At 35.1% G+C, this 17,642-nt stretch overlaps 1 protein-coding gene across 2 annotated transcripts in view; it reads right to left on the bottom strand.

Annotated features, from left to right (window-relative positions):
- CCDC67 (coiled-coil domain containing 67) overlaps positions 1 to 17,642 on the bottom strand; it is a 100,098-nt gene that overhangs the window by 25,447 nt on the left and 57,009 nt on the right. For both annotated transcript variants that reach the window (XM_011952095.1, XM_011952094.1), the window contains exons 8-11: positions 17,367 to 17,512; positions 13,781 to 13,886; positions 8,247 to 8,444; positions 6,572 to 6,658 (exon numbers count right to left, since the gene is read on the bottom strand). In XM_011952095.1, the coding sequence (XP_011807485.1) occupies positions 6,572 to 6,658; positions 8,247 to 8,444; positions 13,781 to 13,886; positions 17,367 to 17,512 (537 nt within the window). The remainder of the gene's footprint in view (positions 1 to 6,571; positions 6,659 to 8,246; positions 8,445 to 13,780; positions 13,887 to 17,366; positions 17,513 to 17,642) is intronic.

Raw genomic sequence — 17,642 nt, 5'->3', positions numbered from 1 at the left:
CTTAGGTCGATTCTACATTTTGGTTATTGAAAATAATGCTGTAATAAACATAGAAGTGCAGGTATCTCTTTGATATATTGATTCCTTTCTTTTGGATATATACCCAGTAGTGGAATTACTGGACCATATCATAGTTCTAGTTTTAGTTTTTTGAGGAAACTTTATACTGTTATCCATAGGTGCTATACTAATTTACATTCCCACCAACAGCATATGAGGGTTGCCCTTCTTCGAGATCCTTGCCAGCATCCACTATTATCTGTCTGTTTAAATAAAAGTCATTTTAACTCGGATGTGATGATATCTGATTGTGGTTTTGATTTGCATTTCTCTGATGATTAGTGATACTGAACTTTTTTTTCATATATCTGTTGGCCATTTGTATGTATTCTTTTGAAAAATGTCTATTCAGATCTTTTGGCCATTATTAAATCAAATTATTATTATTATTTTTTAACTATTGAGTTGTTTGAGCTCCTTATATATTTTAGCTATTAATTCCTTGTCATATGGATAGTTTGCAAATATTTTCTTGCATTCTGGGGTCATCTTTTCACTTTGTTGATTCTTTTCTTTGCTGTGCAGAAGCTTTTCAGCTTGATATTATGCCACTTACCTATTTTTCCTTTGATTGCCTGTATTTTTAGATCTTACACAAAAAAATCTTTGCTCAGATTAAAGTCATGGAGTATTTCCGTGATGTTTTCTTTTATTAGTTTCATAGTTTCAGGTCTTAGATTTAAGTCTTTAATCAATTTTTATTTGATTTTTGTTTGGTGAGAGATGGGAGTCTAGTTTTATTCTTCTACATGTAATTACCAGTTTTTCCAGCACTATTTATTGAAGAGGCTACCCTTCCCCTATTGTATATTCTTGAAAATACATTATTTTCAACATATCGAATTTTAGTCATGCTAGTTGGTGTGAAGTGGTATCTCACTGTGGCTATCGAAGATTCGTTGGCTCTAAATGCATGGGTTTATATCTGGGTTCTCTATTCTGTTCCATTTGTCTATGTGTCTGTTTTTATGCCAGTACCATGTTGATTTGGTTACTATAGCTTTGTAGTATATTTTGAAGTCAGGTAGTATACTGTCTCCATCTTTGTTCTTTCTACTTAGGGTTTCTTTGGCTATTCAGGGTCTTCTGTTTTTGCGTATACATTTTAGGATAGTTTTTTTTCTATTTCTTTGAAGAATGTCATTGGTATTTTGAAGGGATCACACTGAATCTGTACGTTGCTGTGGGTAGTATTATCATTTTAATAATATTAAGTCTTCCAATACACAAGAATGGAATATCTTTCCATTTTTTTGTCCTCTTCAATATCTTTCATCAGAAATATATAGTTTTCCTTGTATATATCTTTCACTTCTTTGGTTAAATTGATTCTTAGGTATTTCATATTCTTTGTAATTATTGTAAGTGAGATTGCTTTCTTGATTTCTTTTTCAGATTATTCACTATTGACGTATAAAAATGTTACTTATTTTGGTATGTTTTTATATCCTGAAACTTTACTGAATTTGTTTATCAATTCTAACAGTTTTTTTTTTGGTGGAGTCTTTAGGGTTTTCTAAGCGTAAGATCATATCATCTGTGAACAGGGTTTGTTTGACTTCTTCCCTTCCAATTTGGATGCCCTTTTGTGTCTTTCTCTTGCATAATTGCTCTGGTCAGGACTTCGAGTATTATGCTGAATGAAAGTGGTGAAAGTGGGCATCCTTATTTTGTTCCAGATCTTAGAGGAAAGGCTTTCAATTCTTCCCCATTTAGTGTGATGCTGTACATTTGTCATATATAGCCTTTATTTGCATATTTGTTTTTGGTATTCTGTGGGGGGAATGAAGCCAGTTTGCTTTTATGCCACCGTTTTGAAACTGGAGATCTGCAGATCTTCGTTTCTAAATAAAATATTATCACATAGAATCCGATACTATATCAAAATTGCTAAGATATGGCTATTATAAGTTTAGTTGTGCTACTCCCAAAAAGACATGTTGAAATCTTAACCCTTGGTACCTCAGAATGTGACCTTATTTGAAAACAGGGTCTTTACAGAGCAAAAATGAGGTCACTAGGGTGGGCCCCAATCCAATAGGACTAGCATCCTATAAAATGGGAAAATTTGGGCACAGAAACAGACACACAAGGAGAGAGGATGATGGGAAGAAGCACAGGAAGAAGATGCCCATGTGAAGACAGAGGTATAGGGAGAATGCCATATGAAGACAGAGGATTGGGCTGATGTATCTACAAGTCAAGGAATGCCAATGATTGTTGGCAAACCACCAGAATTCAGGAAGAGGTAATGAAGCATTCTCTTCTACAGGTTTCAGAGGGAGCATAGTCCTGCTGACATCTTGAATTTGGACTTCAAGCCTCTAGAACTGTGAGACAATAAATTTCTGTTGTTTCAAGCCAGCCAGCTTTTGGTACTTTGTTACAATAGCCCTATCAAACTAAGACAATGACTAAAAAGGTTTATTCCAAAAATTCAAAGGTGGATCAATATTGGGGAATCTGTTAACCATAGTCTATTACACATCAATAAATTAAAAAACAAAACCCACATAATGTCATATTTCCTAAAAAGGCATTTGATAAAACCAGCAGCAATTCTTAATAACAACTCTAAGTAAAATAGAAAAAGATGTAACTAAGACCATAAATTAAGAACAAATATATGAAACAGCAAAACTCTAAAAGCACATCACTTAAAATCAAAAACTAGAAAAATTTCCATCAAGCACTATAATTATTTAACATTTTCTTGGAGGTTTTAGCAAATGGTATATGATCAAAAAGAAAAAAACTTACTATCGGCAGTGGAAAAGAGATACGACTATTTTTGTTGATATGATTTTGTATCTCAGAAAACCCTAAGAGACCTCTAGTAAAAAGTCTACTTAAATTAATAAGATAATTCGTATTTTTCTATATTAACAATAAGTTCCAAGATATTGAAAAAGGAAAATATTTTATTCATAACAGTGCTAAAAATTGCAAAACACTTGGGAATAAATTTTGTTGTTTATTTTATTTTTTTATTTTAACAGCAAACTCATCTTTAAAAAACACCTAGGAATACATTTTAAAAGAAAAGGACATAACCTATACAAAGAAAATAGTAAGACCTTACTGAAAAACATAAAATATGAAGAAATGAAAAGCCATTCTCGGATGGAAAATTTACTATAATGAAAATGCCAAGTCAAAGTTAATCTATAAACTTAATTCAATTCCAAATAGGATCCAACAGGAAATTACCAGGATAAACTAAATAAATTGAGCTTAATGGTTACATAAAAATTTAAATTTGGTTTCCATTTTATATCCCATGCAAAATAAATGGATTAAAGACTTGGATGACAGATATAATAATCTTTGGAAAAAAGCTGACGCTATATATATCTAGAAGGGAGAACTGTTAGTCAAAGAAGGAAACTCAGAAGCTATAAACAAAGAGATCAAGTAGAAGTTCAAAGCATTTTGCATGGCCAAAAAAAGTCATAAAGTTACAAACAACAGATTTGGAAAAGCATTGTTAAAAATTGATATGAGGGTGGGCGCAGTGGCTCGCACCTGTAATCCCAGCACTTCGGGAGGCCAAGGCTGGCAGATCACTTGAGGTCAGGAGTTCGAGACCAACCTGGCCACCCCGTCTCTACTGAAAATATATAAAAGTGAGCTGGGCATGGTGGCATGTGCCTGTAATCCCAGCTACTTGGGAGGCTGAGGCAGGAGAATTGCTTGAAACCAGGAGGTGGAGTCTGCAGTGAGCCAAGATTGCACCACCACACTCCAGCCTGGGTGACAGAGTGAGACTCCAACTCAAAAAAAAAAAAAAAAAAAATTGACACGAAAAAGACAAATAAGCCAACAGAAAAATGGGCAAAGGATATTTCTAATTCATATTGGTACACATTGTCAATAAATATACAAAAATATGTTCACTTGGTAAGTCAGGGAAATGCAAATTAAAGACCTATTGAGAAATTACTTTATAACCATCAGAATGACAACAATTAAAAAGACCAATAACACCTATTGCCTACAAGAATGAAATTTTAAAAAGTACTCTCATACAGAGATGGTAGACATATGATTTAACAATAGCTATTGAAATTAAAACAAACATATCCTTTGAATTAGCAATTTTACTCCTAGGAAGGCTATTCCAAGGTGTATGTATAAGGATTTTTCTTACAGTATTGTTCATCAGGCAAAACTCTGGAAACAGAGTTGAATAAATTATCCCTGAAATAACTATAAAAATCATTTAATAAATTTTGATACACACCATGGAATATTATCAAGCTATTATAAAAATAAAATAGACTTAAATTACTTAACTTAGAAAGATTCCAAGGGATACTGTTGAGTGAACAAAAACAAGACACACAGAAGTATGTGTTATGATTCAACTTTAAAAAGATGATAAAATCCCCAAATAGGTACTATATGACTATATATATATATATATATATATGAAAAAGTTTAAAACAATACATACCAAGTAGTTAACATGTATCATCTAGAGGAGGGGGTATAATGTGTGTAGATGTTTGGAGGAAAGAGGGAGGAGTAAAGCAAGCAGCAACAACAAAATGACTATACTAAAATTGCCCTTATGTAAGTTACGATTAAATTTGTAAAAAATTGTGTATATCTTATATGAACATATATTTTTTCTAAGAAATTAGAAAAATAAAAGGATGTTTACTGATTTGTAGAGATGTTCATGGACTGTCAAAAGGCAGTTTTGGAATAATGTATATATTGTACATTTATTTCTGTAAAAGAACATTCAACCCATCTCCTCCTTATGTGTGCATATGCAAGGAAAAAGTTACAGAATGCTACCACAAACACTAATTCGTTAGCACTGGATATCTTTGGATTGGGATAGGGTTGTGGATCATAAGCTTCTTTATACATCTCTGTGTCTGCTATTTCTTAAAAACACAAAAAGGTGAACAAAGTCAAACTCCTAAAGGAGCCCGAATTAGGCATGCTCAGTGGGGGCTGTGATAACCCAGAATTTACACTTTAAAAACATTCAGACTGAAATGTGAAAAAAAAAACACAAATACCATTTTGTGAGTGAAAAAGGCACTCACGGAGTCAGGATCTGATTTAACTTTTTGTGTGTTCAGCATTTAGAAACAAAAGTGTCATAGATGACACACAGTTTTTTCAATGTAACAAATAGGAAAATCACTTATGCCTTACTTTTTATTCATCTGTACTCCAACCACAGGATCCATTAACCATGCCCAAAGAAGAAGACAGAATGCTTCCAGAACGTTTCTACTCTTTCGATGCTAGAATATGGATCATTATGAGAACAAGTACATAATATCACAGAAATATAGTATGATAGCTTAAGGAGGGCCAACGGAGAATGCCTAATTCAACTCCCTCATTTTATAGCTGAGGAAACTGAGGCCTGATTAAGTAATTACCATTTTCATCTCTTATCCTTTCCATTCCTCATATGGTAGAAAATTATCTTAGAATTTCCTCAGAGCAAATAAATGATAACAAGTTAACAGTATTTCATTCATTCAATAAATAAAAATTATCGTATAAAGATCAACTTTCTATTGTTACATTAAACAATTGAAAGGAGATGCACAGGCCGGGCGTGGTGGCTCACGCCTGTAATCCTAGCACTTTGGGAGGCCAAGGTGGGTGGATCACAAGGTCGGGAGATTGAGACTATCCTGGCTAATGCGGTGAAACCCCGTCTCTACTAAAAATACAGAAAAAACAATTAGCCAGGTGTGATGGTGGGCACCTGTGGTCCCAGCTACTAGGGAGGCTGAGGCAGGAGAAAGGCGTGAACCCAGGAGGCAGAGCTTGCAGTAAGCCGAGACTGCGCCATTGCACTCTGGCCTGGGCGTCAGAGCAAGATTCCACCTTAAAAAAAAAAAAAAAAAGGAGATAAACAGAGCCTGTTTGAGTTCCTTTGTGTAAACCTATAGAGCCATTGGTTAAAACCAGAAGTCCTTATCCTCAGTAATTCATTCATTTCTCCCTCTTTTAAATCAGCCAACACTCATTGAACACTTACTTTATGCCTGAAGATGTGAGGTACTGGTGAAACAAACACCAATAAGACATGGTTCCCTGCTTGCCATCCACTGGGAAAGTGACAAGCAACAAAACAAGTCAGAACAAAATACAAACTAAATGTGGTATTCATTCTGACTGGGGTTTCAGGGGTGGCTTTGTTGGGGGAAGATTGGCACTTGAATCAGGCCATGTAGGATGTAGGATTTCAAAGCCAACAGCAAGAACAAAAGCAAGGAAATAGCATGCTTGGCATATTTGAGGGAAATGATCAGAATTGAGCCCAATCCAACCAAAGAACAAGGGAGAAAATCAGACATTCCAGTGTTCTAGCCTGAGGATAAAAGTAACCTCAGCTAAAGTGCAAGATAATTTACCACCCAACTCCTTCATGTCTAACACATAGCAAGTGCTCAATAAATGATGTCTGGGTTAATTGTGACCAATTCAGTAATCTCTTTGTTCAATTTATTGAATGATGTCAGCATATTACCATGTATCGTCCAGGGTCTAAATCTCCCATCATTCCTTTTAGATGTGTGTTTTCAGTTCTGACAGCTTTATATTTCATATCTGAGACCTGAAATTAGCAGATAAAAGGTAAATTTAAAATTTGTAATAAAAACTCATAATTCTATTAAAATTTTGTTTTGCGAATACAAACATTTTCTAAGTGTAATGAAGGGAAACACTTCTTCAGTATAATCAATACCATTCAAGTATTCTGATTTAGTTCTTGTATCTTTGGCAGGCACCAACTTTATGTCTTTTTCTGATCAATGCTAAACTACAAACATACTTTCACTAATGATTCATTTACTTTTGTCCTCTAATCCCAAAATTCAATTTCTGGTTTCTATTTTCTATTGTATGCAAATTGTCACCAGAAAAAGCACATGTTAAAGACATGTTTGAATAACTGTCCATTAAATTTATTCAATACCTGATTAATTTTTACAATAGGCAATACATAACTTTCATGTTTAATTTTGTTCTTTCTGATATTTCTGCCAAAGTTCCATCTTTTTTAGTGACTACTTCATTTTGTCTCTCAATTTATTTTATCTTTCCCTGATTTATTCTACTTGACAAGACTTGGATATAGTATCTGTCCTTTTATTTCTCTAGGACTCATTTCTGTATAAAACACCTGCCTTAAAAAGATTTACTTTTGTAACTTACTAATTATATGCTCACTGGCAAAACCTAGAAAATGTACAAAAATATAAAGGTGAAAATAAAAATTATTCATAATCCAACTACCCAGATCGCTGTTAACACCTGTAAAATATCCCTCGCTCTACAGGTACAACCAAAGTGATTTTCCCATCTGTGCTGTTTTCCTGTGTACTGTACCAATAAATCACGGTTTAAGGCTTACAACTGGGCACAGGCTAAATCTTTTCGGTTTTCATAATTCACACGATTTTAGGCGTGCTATTTGTGAAGTGACCCTCATATGCCTAGAAAATTATTAAATGATGCTGTCAAAACCTTTAGATTTGGGGTAAAAAGGCAGATAAACCCTGTGCTTTCAATAGTAGGCCATCCATTTGATCATGAGTAAGGGATGGAGGGAATTTAAAAAATAGGCAGGAAGGAAAGGAAGGATATAGACATTACTTATAGTATTTCAACAGAAGAATGTTACAATTGCTGTTTTTCCCCATGCACCATGCTGTGCATTGACTGCATGTTCAGTAAATATGAACTAATTTTCATGTTTCAACATCCATTTGTAAAAAGCCTAAAAGAAATACATGAAATGTGGGGGAGGGGTGGGAAGTGTTGAAGAAGAGATGGAATAGAGACTTCTTTTTAAAGATAAAAATGTTAATGGAAGAGAAATACAGAAAAAAATACTCAGAAAGAAATATTTGATTAGAGTGTACTGTGGGAGGTGATCAGAATATAGGTTACAAGAAAATGGAAAGATGAGATTCAATGAAATTGTCTTGCACTGTCATTGCCCTAGTGCTTTTTGTTGGTGACACTTTGTGTTATCTCTCAAAGGTTTTATTTATGTAACACCACAAAGCATTTCTGTGAAGCTAGTCTCAGAAATAATACCAAGAAATGCAATGTTTTCATTAGTCAATAATGAAGGCTCCAATTGGCACTGAGCAAGAGTGTGCCCTAGACAAGTGCTGTTCTGCCTGTTTGTATACCTGTTCTTTTGCTAACATTTTTTCTTTTATTTCTAATTCCATTTTTAACTGTTTTTCCAGAAGGGCAGCTTTCTTCGTGACAGTTGCTATAGTGATCTCCTTCTGATGAAGCTCTTCTGTTAGGTCAGAGATTTCATTCCTCATTCTTTCCTGCTCAGAGTTATGGTACTCTTCCTCCTGTTGGAGTTGGCTTCTTATCTGCAGCAGATAGAGACTGGAAATATTATCGAATCCTTTTATTTATAGAATAGCTTAAAACTTTTACTGGCCATGTTCAGCCCTCCTATATTCTAAAACTTTGTCAGGGCCCACTTTACCCTCCTTTTCTGATCAATGCTAAATTAAAAACAGATACTTACAATAATGACTCATTACCTTTATTCCTTCCAATTCCAACATTTCATTTCTCACTTCTATTTTCTTTTGTATACAAATCATCACCTATGACTGATACTACTTTGATAACCACTTTGAGAGGAAGGTGAAGAAAGTATTATCAAGCATTTTCATGGAGAAAAAAATTGGCTTTAAAATGGTTATGTGATTTGCTCAAAGTCATAAAGCTAATAATTGGCAAAGCTAGGACTGGAATCTAGGACTCCTGGCTTTAAATTCAGTGCTTTTTAAAACCTAAAACAGGCTGTACTGTTTATAACTAAACATTTGTTTCTCAGAATCACATTACAGTAAATTTCAAACAATGTCTTCATCAAAACTCATCACTTCCCTTCCTTAAGCCTCCTATTTTCTGAATCTTGGCTACGTTTCCATGTTAGAAACCTCTGGATTGTCTCTGACTCCTCTCCACCCTTGTCCTCCCAAACCTGGTTAGGCAATGAATTCTGTCCATTCTATTTCAACCTCTTTTAAATCTTGCCTCTGCTCTCCATTCCTACAACTGCTGTCTTGGTCCAGCCTTTTAGTATCTTTCTAGAAACCACTTACTGTTTCCAATCCTTGAGACTTAAAGTACATAATCATCCATCTAAAAAAAAATCATAGTCCATTGGAGGAAACAGAAAAATAGACAATGACAGCACAGTGTAGCAATCAGTGTCAGCAGTATGTAGTGGCAGTGTGTGTAACCCAGCCTAGGGATGTCAGGATAGGATTCCCAGAGGAAGGATCATCAGACCCAAAACTGAAGGATGAATGAATGTCAGTTAGAAGATAGAGATGCTCTAGCCGGGCATGGTGGTGTGTGGCAAGCTGAGGTGGGAAGGATGCCTGGAACCCGGGAGGCAGCGGTTGCAGTACAGTGGGCTGAGATCACACTACTGCACTCCAGCCTGGGCGACAGAGCAAGACCCTATCTCAAAACCGTGTCTCAAAAAAAAAAAAAAAAAAAAGAAAAGAAAAAGAAAAGAAAAGAAAAAAAGGGCATAGAAAAAAATAGAACATAGAGATGCTCTACGAAAAGTAAAAACATTAGCTAGGTGTGGTGGCACATGCATTCAGTCTCAGTTACTCGGGTGGAAGGGACAGTGCGGTGGGAGGATCCTTTGAGCCTAGGAGGTCCAGGTTGTAGTGGGCCCGGATTGTGCCACTGTATTTCAACCTGAATGACACAGCAGGATCCTGTCTCAAAAAAAAAAAAAAAGAAGGAGGAGAAGGAGGTGGAGGAGGAGGAGGAGGAAGAAGAAGAAAAAGGAAGAGGAGGAAGAGGGCTCCCAGGCAAAGAGCTCAGTGAGTATGAGCATGGGACTGAAACAGAATGACACACTGAGTGAACTAAAAGGAGTCTGGGGTAGCTAGGAGTTAGCTGCTCTGAGAAATAAGGCTGGAGAGTTAAGCAGAGGCTAGTCACAAAATAAACATACGAATTTTCTCCAGGGCACTTTTTTAAAATGGATTTTTTTTTTTCATTTCACTTTTAAACATTTCAGTATATATCTTTAAAAGAACAAGGCTCTCTCTCTTTTTTTTAATGTAGCCAGAATGTTATTACAATGTCTGTAAAAAGTAACAATTCCTCAATCTCATCAAGTATCTAGGCAGTATTCAAATTTAAGCTTGTCTCAAAAATATAATAAATGTTATTTAAGTTTAATTGAATTAGGATCTAAATATGATCCATTCATTGGGACTGGTTCATATCTTTCTATAGCCTCTCTTTTTGTGTGTTCTAAGTACTTTACATGCATCATCTCATTTAATCCCCCCAATGTCTCTCTATTTTGCAGACTACTCTATTTAGAAGATTAGAAAATTAAGGTGCATAACTTTTCACATCACATTTCTTGTGAAAGGCAGTCTAATTCCAGGACCTGTGAACTGTTGTGCTCTACAACCTCTGTGGGAAGGGTCCTGGAAGGTATGGAAAGTGGTTCACATTTGGAAAAACCTGAGTTTTAGGGGTTGACACCTACAGAGAGATTGGAAAAATCTGGGTTTTAGGGGATGACACCTAGAGTGAGATTAGAAAAAGCTGTGTTTCAGGGGATGGCACTTAAGAGTGGGGTGACCTAACATGGAAAGTACACATGCCCAGAACCAAATGTGATCCACCATTAGGCTTTATGCCACCAACCCTTCCTTCATCTGATTCTATTCATATTACCAGCATATTTAGAATTTCAGAGTTGGATATGACCTTAGAAATCACATGATTGAACCTCACCATTTAACAGATATTTTTAAAAAGACTCACAGGAACGAGAACGAAGTGGAGACTAAGAGGTACAAGCATAAGTATCCTAACCCAGAGGACAATATTACAAGTCTCCTTTAATCTCTTCTGTCTCCAAGTTTTTACCTTCCAATTTATTTGATGAAATGACATGGTCAGTCTATAGTTTGTCCCAGTGTGGATTTTGCTGATCGCATCCCTTTGGCATAGTTTAACATGTTCCACTTAAAATGGAACTCTTTTTTTTTTTTTTGAGACAACATCTTGCTTTGTCACCCAGGCTGGAGTGCAGTGGCACGATCTCGGTTTCACTGCACCACTACCTCCCAGGTTCAAGCGATTCTCCTGACTCAGCCTCCCGAGTAGCTGGGACTACAGGCGAGTGCCACCATGCCCAGCTAATTTTTGTATTTTTAGTAGAGATGGGGTTTCACCATATTGGCCAGGATGGTCTTGAACTCCCAACCTCGTGATCCGCCCGCCTCGGCCTCCCAAAGTGCTGGGATTACAGGTGTGAGCCACCGCACCTGGCCAAAATGGAACTTTTAAAATGTAAAAAAATGAATATACTACTGTGAAAAAGGAGTAAACTATTTTTATTATTTTCACAATATTTAGATGTTAACACAATATGCTATACTGCAAAGCTTCTTTCTTAATGAAAGAAGAAACTAATTTACCTGAACTCCAAATGACTTTTAGTTTATTGAAAATGTGAATGTTATCACAAAATAAATGGCTAAAACAGTTCCATACTGGAAAAAAGAAAAAGAAATAAAATACTTGCAAGATTCATAATATATAGCTCATACAGCTCTTGTTAGTTTTATTACAAGAGAATGAAAATGCTCTCCAGAAACACTTGGAAACTTTTTTTTTTTTTTTTTTTTTTTTTTTTTGAGACGGAGTCTCGCTCTGTCTCCCGGGCTGGAGTGCAGTGGCAGAGTCTTGCTCTGTCACCCAGGCTGGAGTGCTGTGGCGCAATCTCGGCTCACTGTAACCTCCACCTTCTGAGTTCAAGCGATTCTTCTGCCTCAGCCTCCTGAGTAGCTGGGATTACAGGTGTGCGCCACCATACCCAGCTAATTTTTGTATTTTTAGTAGAGATGGGGTTTCACCATGTTGGTCAAGCTGGTCTCAAACTCCTGACTTTGTGATCTGCCCACCTCAGCCTCCCAAAGTGCTGGGATTACAGGCATGAGCCATCGTGCCCGGCCACTTGGAAGCTATTTATATAAAATTCATTTGTTACCTTTTTTTGCACAGCATTCTGGTATCTAGTGGCCTCCAAGAGCCTATAAAGAATTTTGTGCCTCATATTCTCTCCCACCATATCAAAACTGTGCAAAATCAGAAGATTCTTTATATTTATCAAAGTTTTATTACTTTATCTAAATCTATGAGGTTAAGAATCATGTAACTATAGGTGGCTTTAACCAATCTTTTATCATTTACTAGGGACACCAGTAAAAAAGAGTTTTTTAAAGTTATATTTTCAAGTCAGTAAAATAAATTTTGTAAGATTATATGGCATTAAAGTGTTCAAAATATATGAAAAATGATCATTGATTCATAACACCTTTTCTCTACTTAACCTCTATTAGTTCTCTGACAGTCAACTCTTTGGCAGACAGTACCTGTCTTTCATATTATTGTATTTCCTATAGAAATTAGCAGAATAGTTATAGTTCTCCTAGATACTCAATAAATGTTTGTTAAATTTGTACAAACAACTGAATTTATGACCCTTTATATTTATGAGAAAATTTAACCTTAATATTAACTAACTCATTCTCTAAGTATTTATTTTCATTTACTGTGTGTCAAGCACTATGCAGCGCACTAATTGGTAAGTCAAAGCCACACCCAGGTTTATTTAACTTTTAATTGTTTAGATTTTATAGCATTAAATATTCTGCCTGATCCTCAAACCTAAAGACCAGAGAGGTGGAGAGTAGCTATGATAAATTCATAGAAAGAAGGCCATTACCAGATTGTACTAGAGGGAGGAGAAAATAATACTCTTTGTAGGAGAGTAAAGAACCACAAGCTATTTAAGGACAGTGCCCACGACTTACTCATCTGTTTATTTCTAGTTCCAGGAGAGTTCCTGGCACATGTTAGGTGCTCAGTGAAAAAATGTGGGTGCAATAAAAAACTATTGAGCCAATATTTACTAGATGCTTCCTCTGAGCTAGATCCTATTTTAAGCACTTTAAGTGCATTATCTCATGGATTTTAACTTAGGGTAAGAGTGTGGATACTGGAGCCAGATTGCCTAGATTCAAATATGGCCTCTGCCACTTAATAGCTGTGTAATGTTGAAGGAAGTTACTTTTTCTCGGTGCCTTAGTTTCCTCAAATGTAAAAAGAGGGTAATATTAGGACCTACTTTATTAGATGGTTGTGAGGAATAAATGAAGTAGGATTTCTTAAGTCCTTAGAACAGTTCCTGGCACATGGTAACTGCTATTTAAGTAGCAGTTATTATTAACTCATTTAATCCTCATCACAGACTTATGAGGTAGGTACCAATTATTTTCATCTTAGAAATGAGGCTCCTCAGTATCTTGCACAGGAAACTTCTGCAAGCTTATGTGTATGGTTGAGCACCAGAGTTTGTGCTCTTAACTTTCTTGCTGTAAGCCACCTATTATGGAGCCTCTGGCCCTCTACCCTCCACGTTTCGTGGGAAGTCTCCCAGTTGCAGAGTGATAACTTAAGGTTTGTGTTTTTTGTAGTCTCATACAGAAAAATGTCGGAATTAGCAGCTTGGTAGATTATCACCTTACAAAAAAATACAGAAGGAAAACAAAGGGAGTGAGAAGAAAGATTTTTTTAAACTCCCTTTGTATGTAAACAGTTCACATCTACCTGGAAAAATGGAGCTCATTATTTTTCATACCTTGTTCAATTCTTTTTCATGATCTGGTTGATCTTGCATCACTGAAAACAGCTCTTTTCTTTTCCTTTCTGGTTCTTTAATAGAAGGCAAATGAGATGATTCAAGTCTACAAATTAAACATAACGTAATGATTAAAATTAAGCTTAACGTGATAAATTGTTACGATTATATTGTTAATTTAGACCATTACAGGCTGCAGAGATAGATCATTACTTTGTTGGAAACATTTTTAGTTACAGAAATTGCAAGTTCTAATACATTCAGATCCCATAAGTATTTACATCTTTAAGTGCAAATGGTTTTAATGGAAGAAAGGAAGCAATTAATAAGGAATTTCAATTATACATTAAAAATTGGCAGAATACTGGGATTGCATATGTAGATAAGATTTTGGGATAAAAAGAAAAAACTGTTTCCTATAATAAAATAGCTTGGTAACCCATTTAAAAAAAGGAAATACACCCAACTTGCTAATGTGTTGTGGAAAGGAACTGTCATGAGAAGTCTAAGGGGAGCAACTGTTCTATAAAAGAGATGAAATATCATTAACTCTGACAGTCTAACCAGAGAGTACTCAAGTACTCTTTGGCTGCTCAATTTATAAAATGGAATTGCAACCACATATTAATACTAGAGGGGAAAAGCAGAAACTAGTATAAATGGTATAATACCCACAGGAGGTTTGAAGATGTCTAAGTGGATAATGTTCACTTTCATATGAGACAAACCAGCGAAATAAAAATCACAAAAACACAAAAGCAAAGATAATCAGGTGGGGGAAGCAGCATGCTTTCTACTGGAAGTCAGCCTTGACTATTCTGGAGGAGTCTGTTGTTTTGAGGAACATATCCACTTGTGATTATAATTTTAGGTTTCCAGAGAACTTGTGAGAAGATTCCACACCTTCAGAAACTTCAACCACACAAATAAAAACCCCAAATCTGAGTAATGATAAAGAAATTACTAATTTAAAGATTAAAAATAGAGGCTCTATTATAAAAGGTATAAGTTGGTAGTGATATCCCTGAGCTACATGTATCTAGACTAGATTGCTTTTTTTGTGATTGTCAAATATATATCTTAACTGTGGATAACAAAGGATATCAGACTATAATATACTGCTGTAATGTTAACATTCAGGAAAAACCATCTTTAGCATTTTTATGTGTGGTAAATATATTTTTCCCTATGCATATAAAGATATATACATTTCCCATACAATTGGAATATACTATACACATTATTTTTCAGTCTTTTGTTTCCCACTTAGTAATATATTGTGAGCATTTTCCATTTTATCCAATATTCTCCTAAAATATTATTTCAGGATCAGTCTTAAGTTTTCATTATTTCCTATAATTTGAAATGAGTGAAAAAATTCCCTATTTTTCAGTTCTTCCTAAGCAATTTCAGGAAGTAGAATGCTGAACTGAATGCTAAAATCCTCATGGTGATCTTGCAAAGTTCAGTAAGTGAATGAAACAAATGTCAAACTCCATTGTGGACAAGTGCATAGAAGAAAACTGTAATCATGATAATATAAAATGCTAATGTACATATATAAGGGAACTATTATTTGTCATGTAGAACAAGAGTATGAAATTAGTTTAATAACTCTCAGAACATATCAACCCAGGGTGCTTCTACAACTGAAAAAAAAAAAAAATAGAAAAAGCTAACAAAATCTTAGCATTATTTAGAAAGTTTCTGAAAACGAATAAGAACATTACCATGCTACTTTTATAAAACTACTATGCATCTACTATCAGTAGTCTGGGGTGCTTCACTTTGATACAACTACAAAGAAGCAACAGTCTAAATAAAGTAAACCAAAACAATAAAGCGGATAGAACAGCATTCATATGAGAACAAACTACAAAAATTTAGACTCTTAGTGGAAAAGATGAAGGCTGAGAATTCTAAAATACAATGGAAGCTGTGAAAAGTTAAACTTATACTTTTTCATCAAATCTCAGAATTCCAGAACTGAATTCTAGGATACGAAAGATGTAGTTTGGAGACCAAAATAAATGCCAAGTTAAATAGAGGATGGTAAACAGTCAGAACAAAAAAGTTTTTACTGGCCAAATATGTAAATAAGTGCAAGATTTTAGATTAGTGTATTGAAGGGCAGCTAGCACTGTTTGGAATTCAGCATGGGTCTTAAGAGCACCAAAAAAGTACCTACAATGCTCCTCACAAAGCCAGAGCTAGACATGGGTTGACTGGTGTGTTCTTCTGTGAAATGTCTTATGTTTTTAGGAATATATTTTCTTCATGTGAAGACATTACTTACCATACTGGAACGGCAGTACATGTAATAAATATCTAACAGATTGATTAGTAATCAGTGATGATAATATACATCTTGTATGCAGAGCATTTGACAATGCAGATTGGCTAATAGGCATTCTGTCACCATCCTTGGTGAGACACACAAATAGGTCATTTTAGGGATCTTAACTTGCCATTTGTTATTAAGCACAGACCTCAAAGAAATGCTAGCAGGTCTCACAACTCTGACTGTCTCACAACTTTGAAGAAATAATTATTGCCTTTAAAACAATATAACAATCTTTCAATAAAGCATCTCTCACCATTTGGCTATTCGATTTTTAGAATCCTATCATTGATCTGGCATTAGCTTTCTGATTTTGAGAAAGATTCAAGTTCTATGAGAATAAGAGCATCAGTGAACTACTAAAGCAGTCAAACTGTCTATTCACAAGCATAAACATTTAACAATCCTCAGCAGTCCCATTTCTTTTGTGTTTATGGAATATATAATATCTGTCTGATTTCCTTTGTGTTTATGGAATATACAATATCTGTCTGATTTTAAATGAGGAAAAAAATCTGTTTTAAGAAGAACCCTCAATGGAACTGACAAGATGGCGAGTGTGGTGGCCAAAATAAATACAATATGTACAAGAGAAAAGGTTGACATCAGGGATAGGCAATCAAAACAAAGGCATTTAAAAATATGGAATAAATCTTATTTCTCTGAGTATACATAATTGAATACCAGTTCTATACTATTTTTGTATAGTATCTTCTTTTTTTTTTTTTTTTTTTTGAGATAGGATCTCACTCTGTTCCCCAGGCTGGAGTACAGTGGCACGATCACAGCTCACTGCACCCTTGACCTCCCAGGCCCAAGCGACCCTCCCAGCTTAGCCTCCCAAGCAGATGGGACTACAGGTGTGTGCCCCCATGCCCAGGTAATTTAAAAATTTTTTTGAAGAGTCAGGGTCTCACTATGTTGCCTAGACTTGTCTTGAAATCCTGGGCTCAAGTGGTCCTCTCACCTTGGCCTTCCAAAGTGCTGGGAGCCACCATGTCTGACTCAGAGTGACAGAAATATCCATAAATCAGAACATGATATAATTTTCTAGGTAAGTGAAGATGTTAATTTTGAAGATAAAATAACCATAAATCTTATTTTTAATATTTAATATTACCCACTAATTAAACATGTTAATACAAAATAGACTTTTTATTCTCATTTCAAATATAAAACTCTTAAAAACATTCAAACATCATGTTTTGAACAGTTCTCTCAGATTGTCAAATATAAAGATTATACCTTTTTTTATTTCCTTGAGCATTCTGGCACTCTCCTATTTTTAATAATTCTCTGTGTAATTGCAATCGTTCCATTTCTATAATTCTCAAGAGATCATCACGTGACTGTAACTCACTTTTTACCTCTGAGAGACCTGCTTCCATGGCCTAAATAAAAACATCAAAAAATTTCAACGCTCATTTTTGGTTATCATAATGTACAATACATTTAAAAATATTTAACATCTATAAACCAGCCTAATTTTAAACAAACTGATATTTAGTCCTTTGCTTGTTC

Source organism: Colobus angolensis, unplaced genomic scaffold, assembly GCF_000951035.1.
Source record: "Colobus angolensis palliatus isolate OR3802 unplaced genomic scaffold, Cang.pa_1.0 Scaffold332, whole genome shotgun sequence".
Lineage (NCBI taxonomy): Eukaryota > Metazoa > Chordata > Mammalia > Primates > Cercopithecidae > Colobus > Colobus angolensis.
The sequence above is the reverse complement of the archived record's forward strand: the minus strand, read 5'-3'. Positions and strand labels throughout refer to the sequence as shown.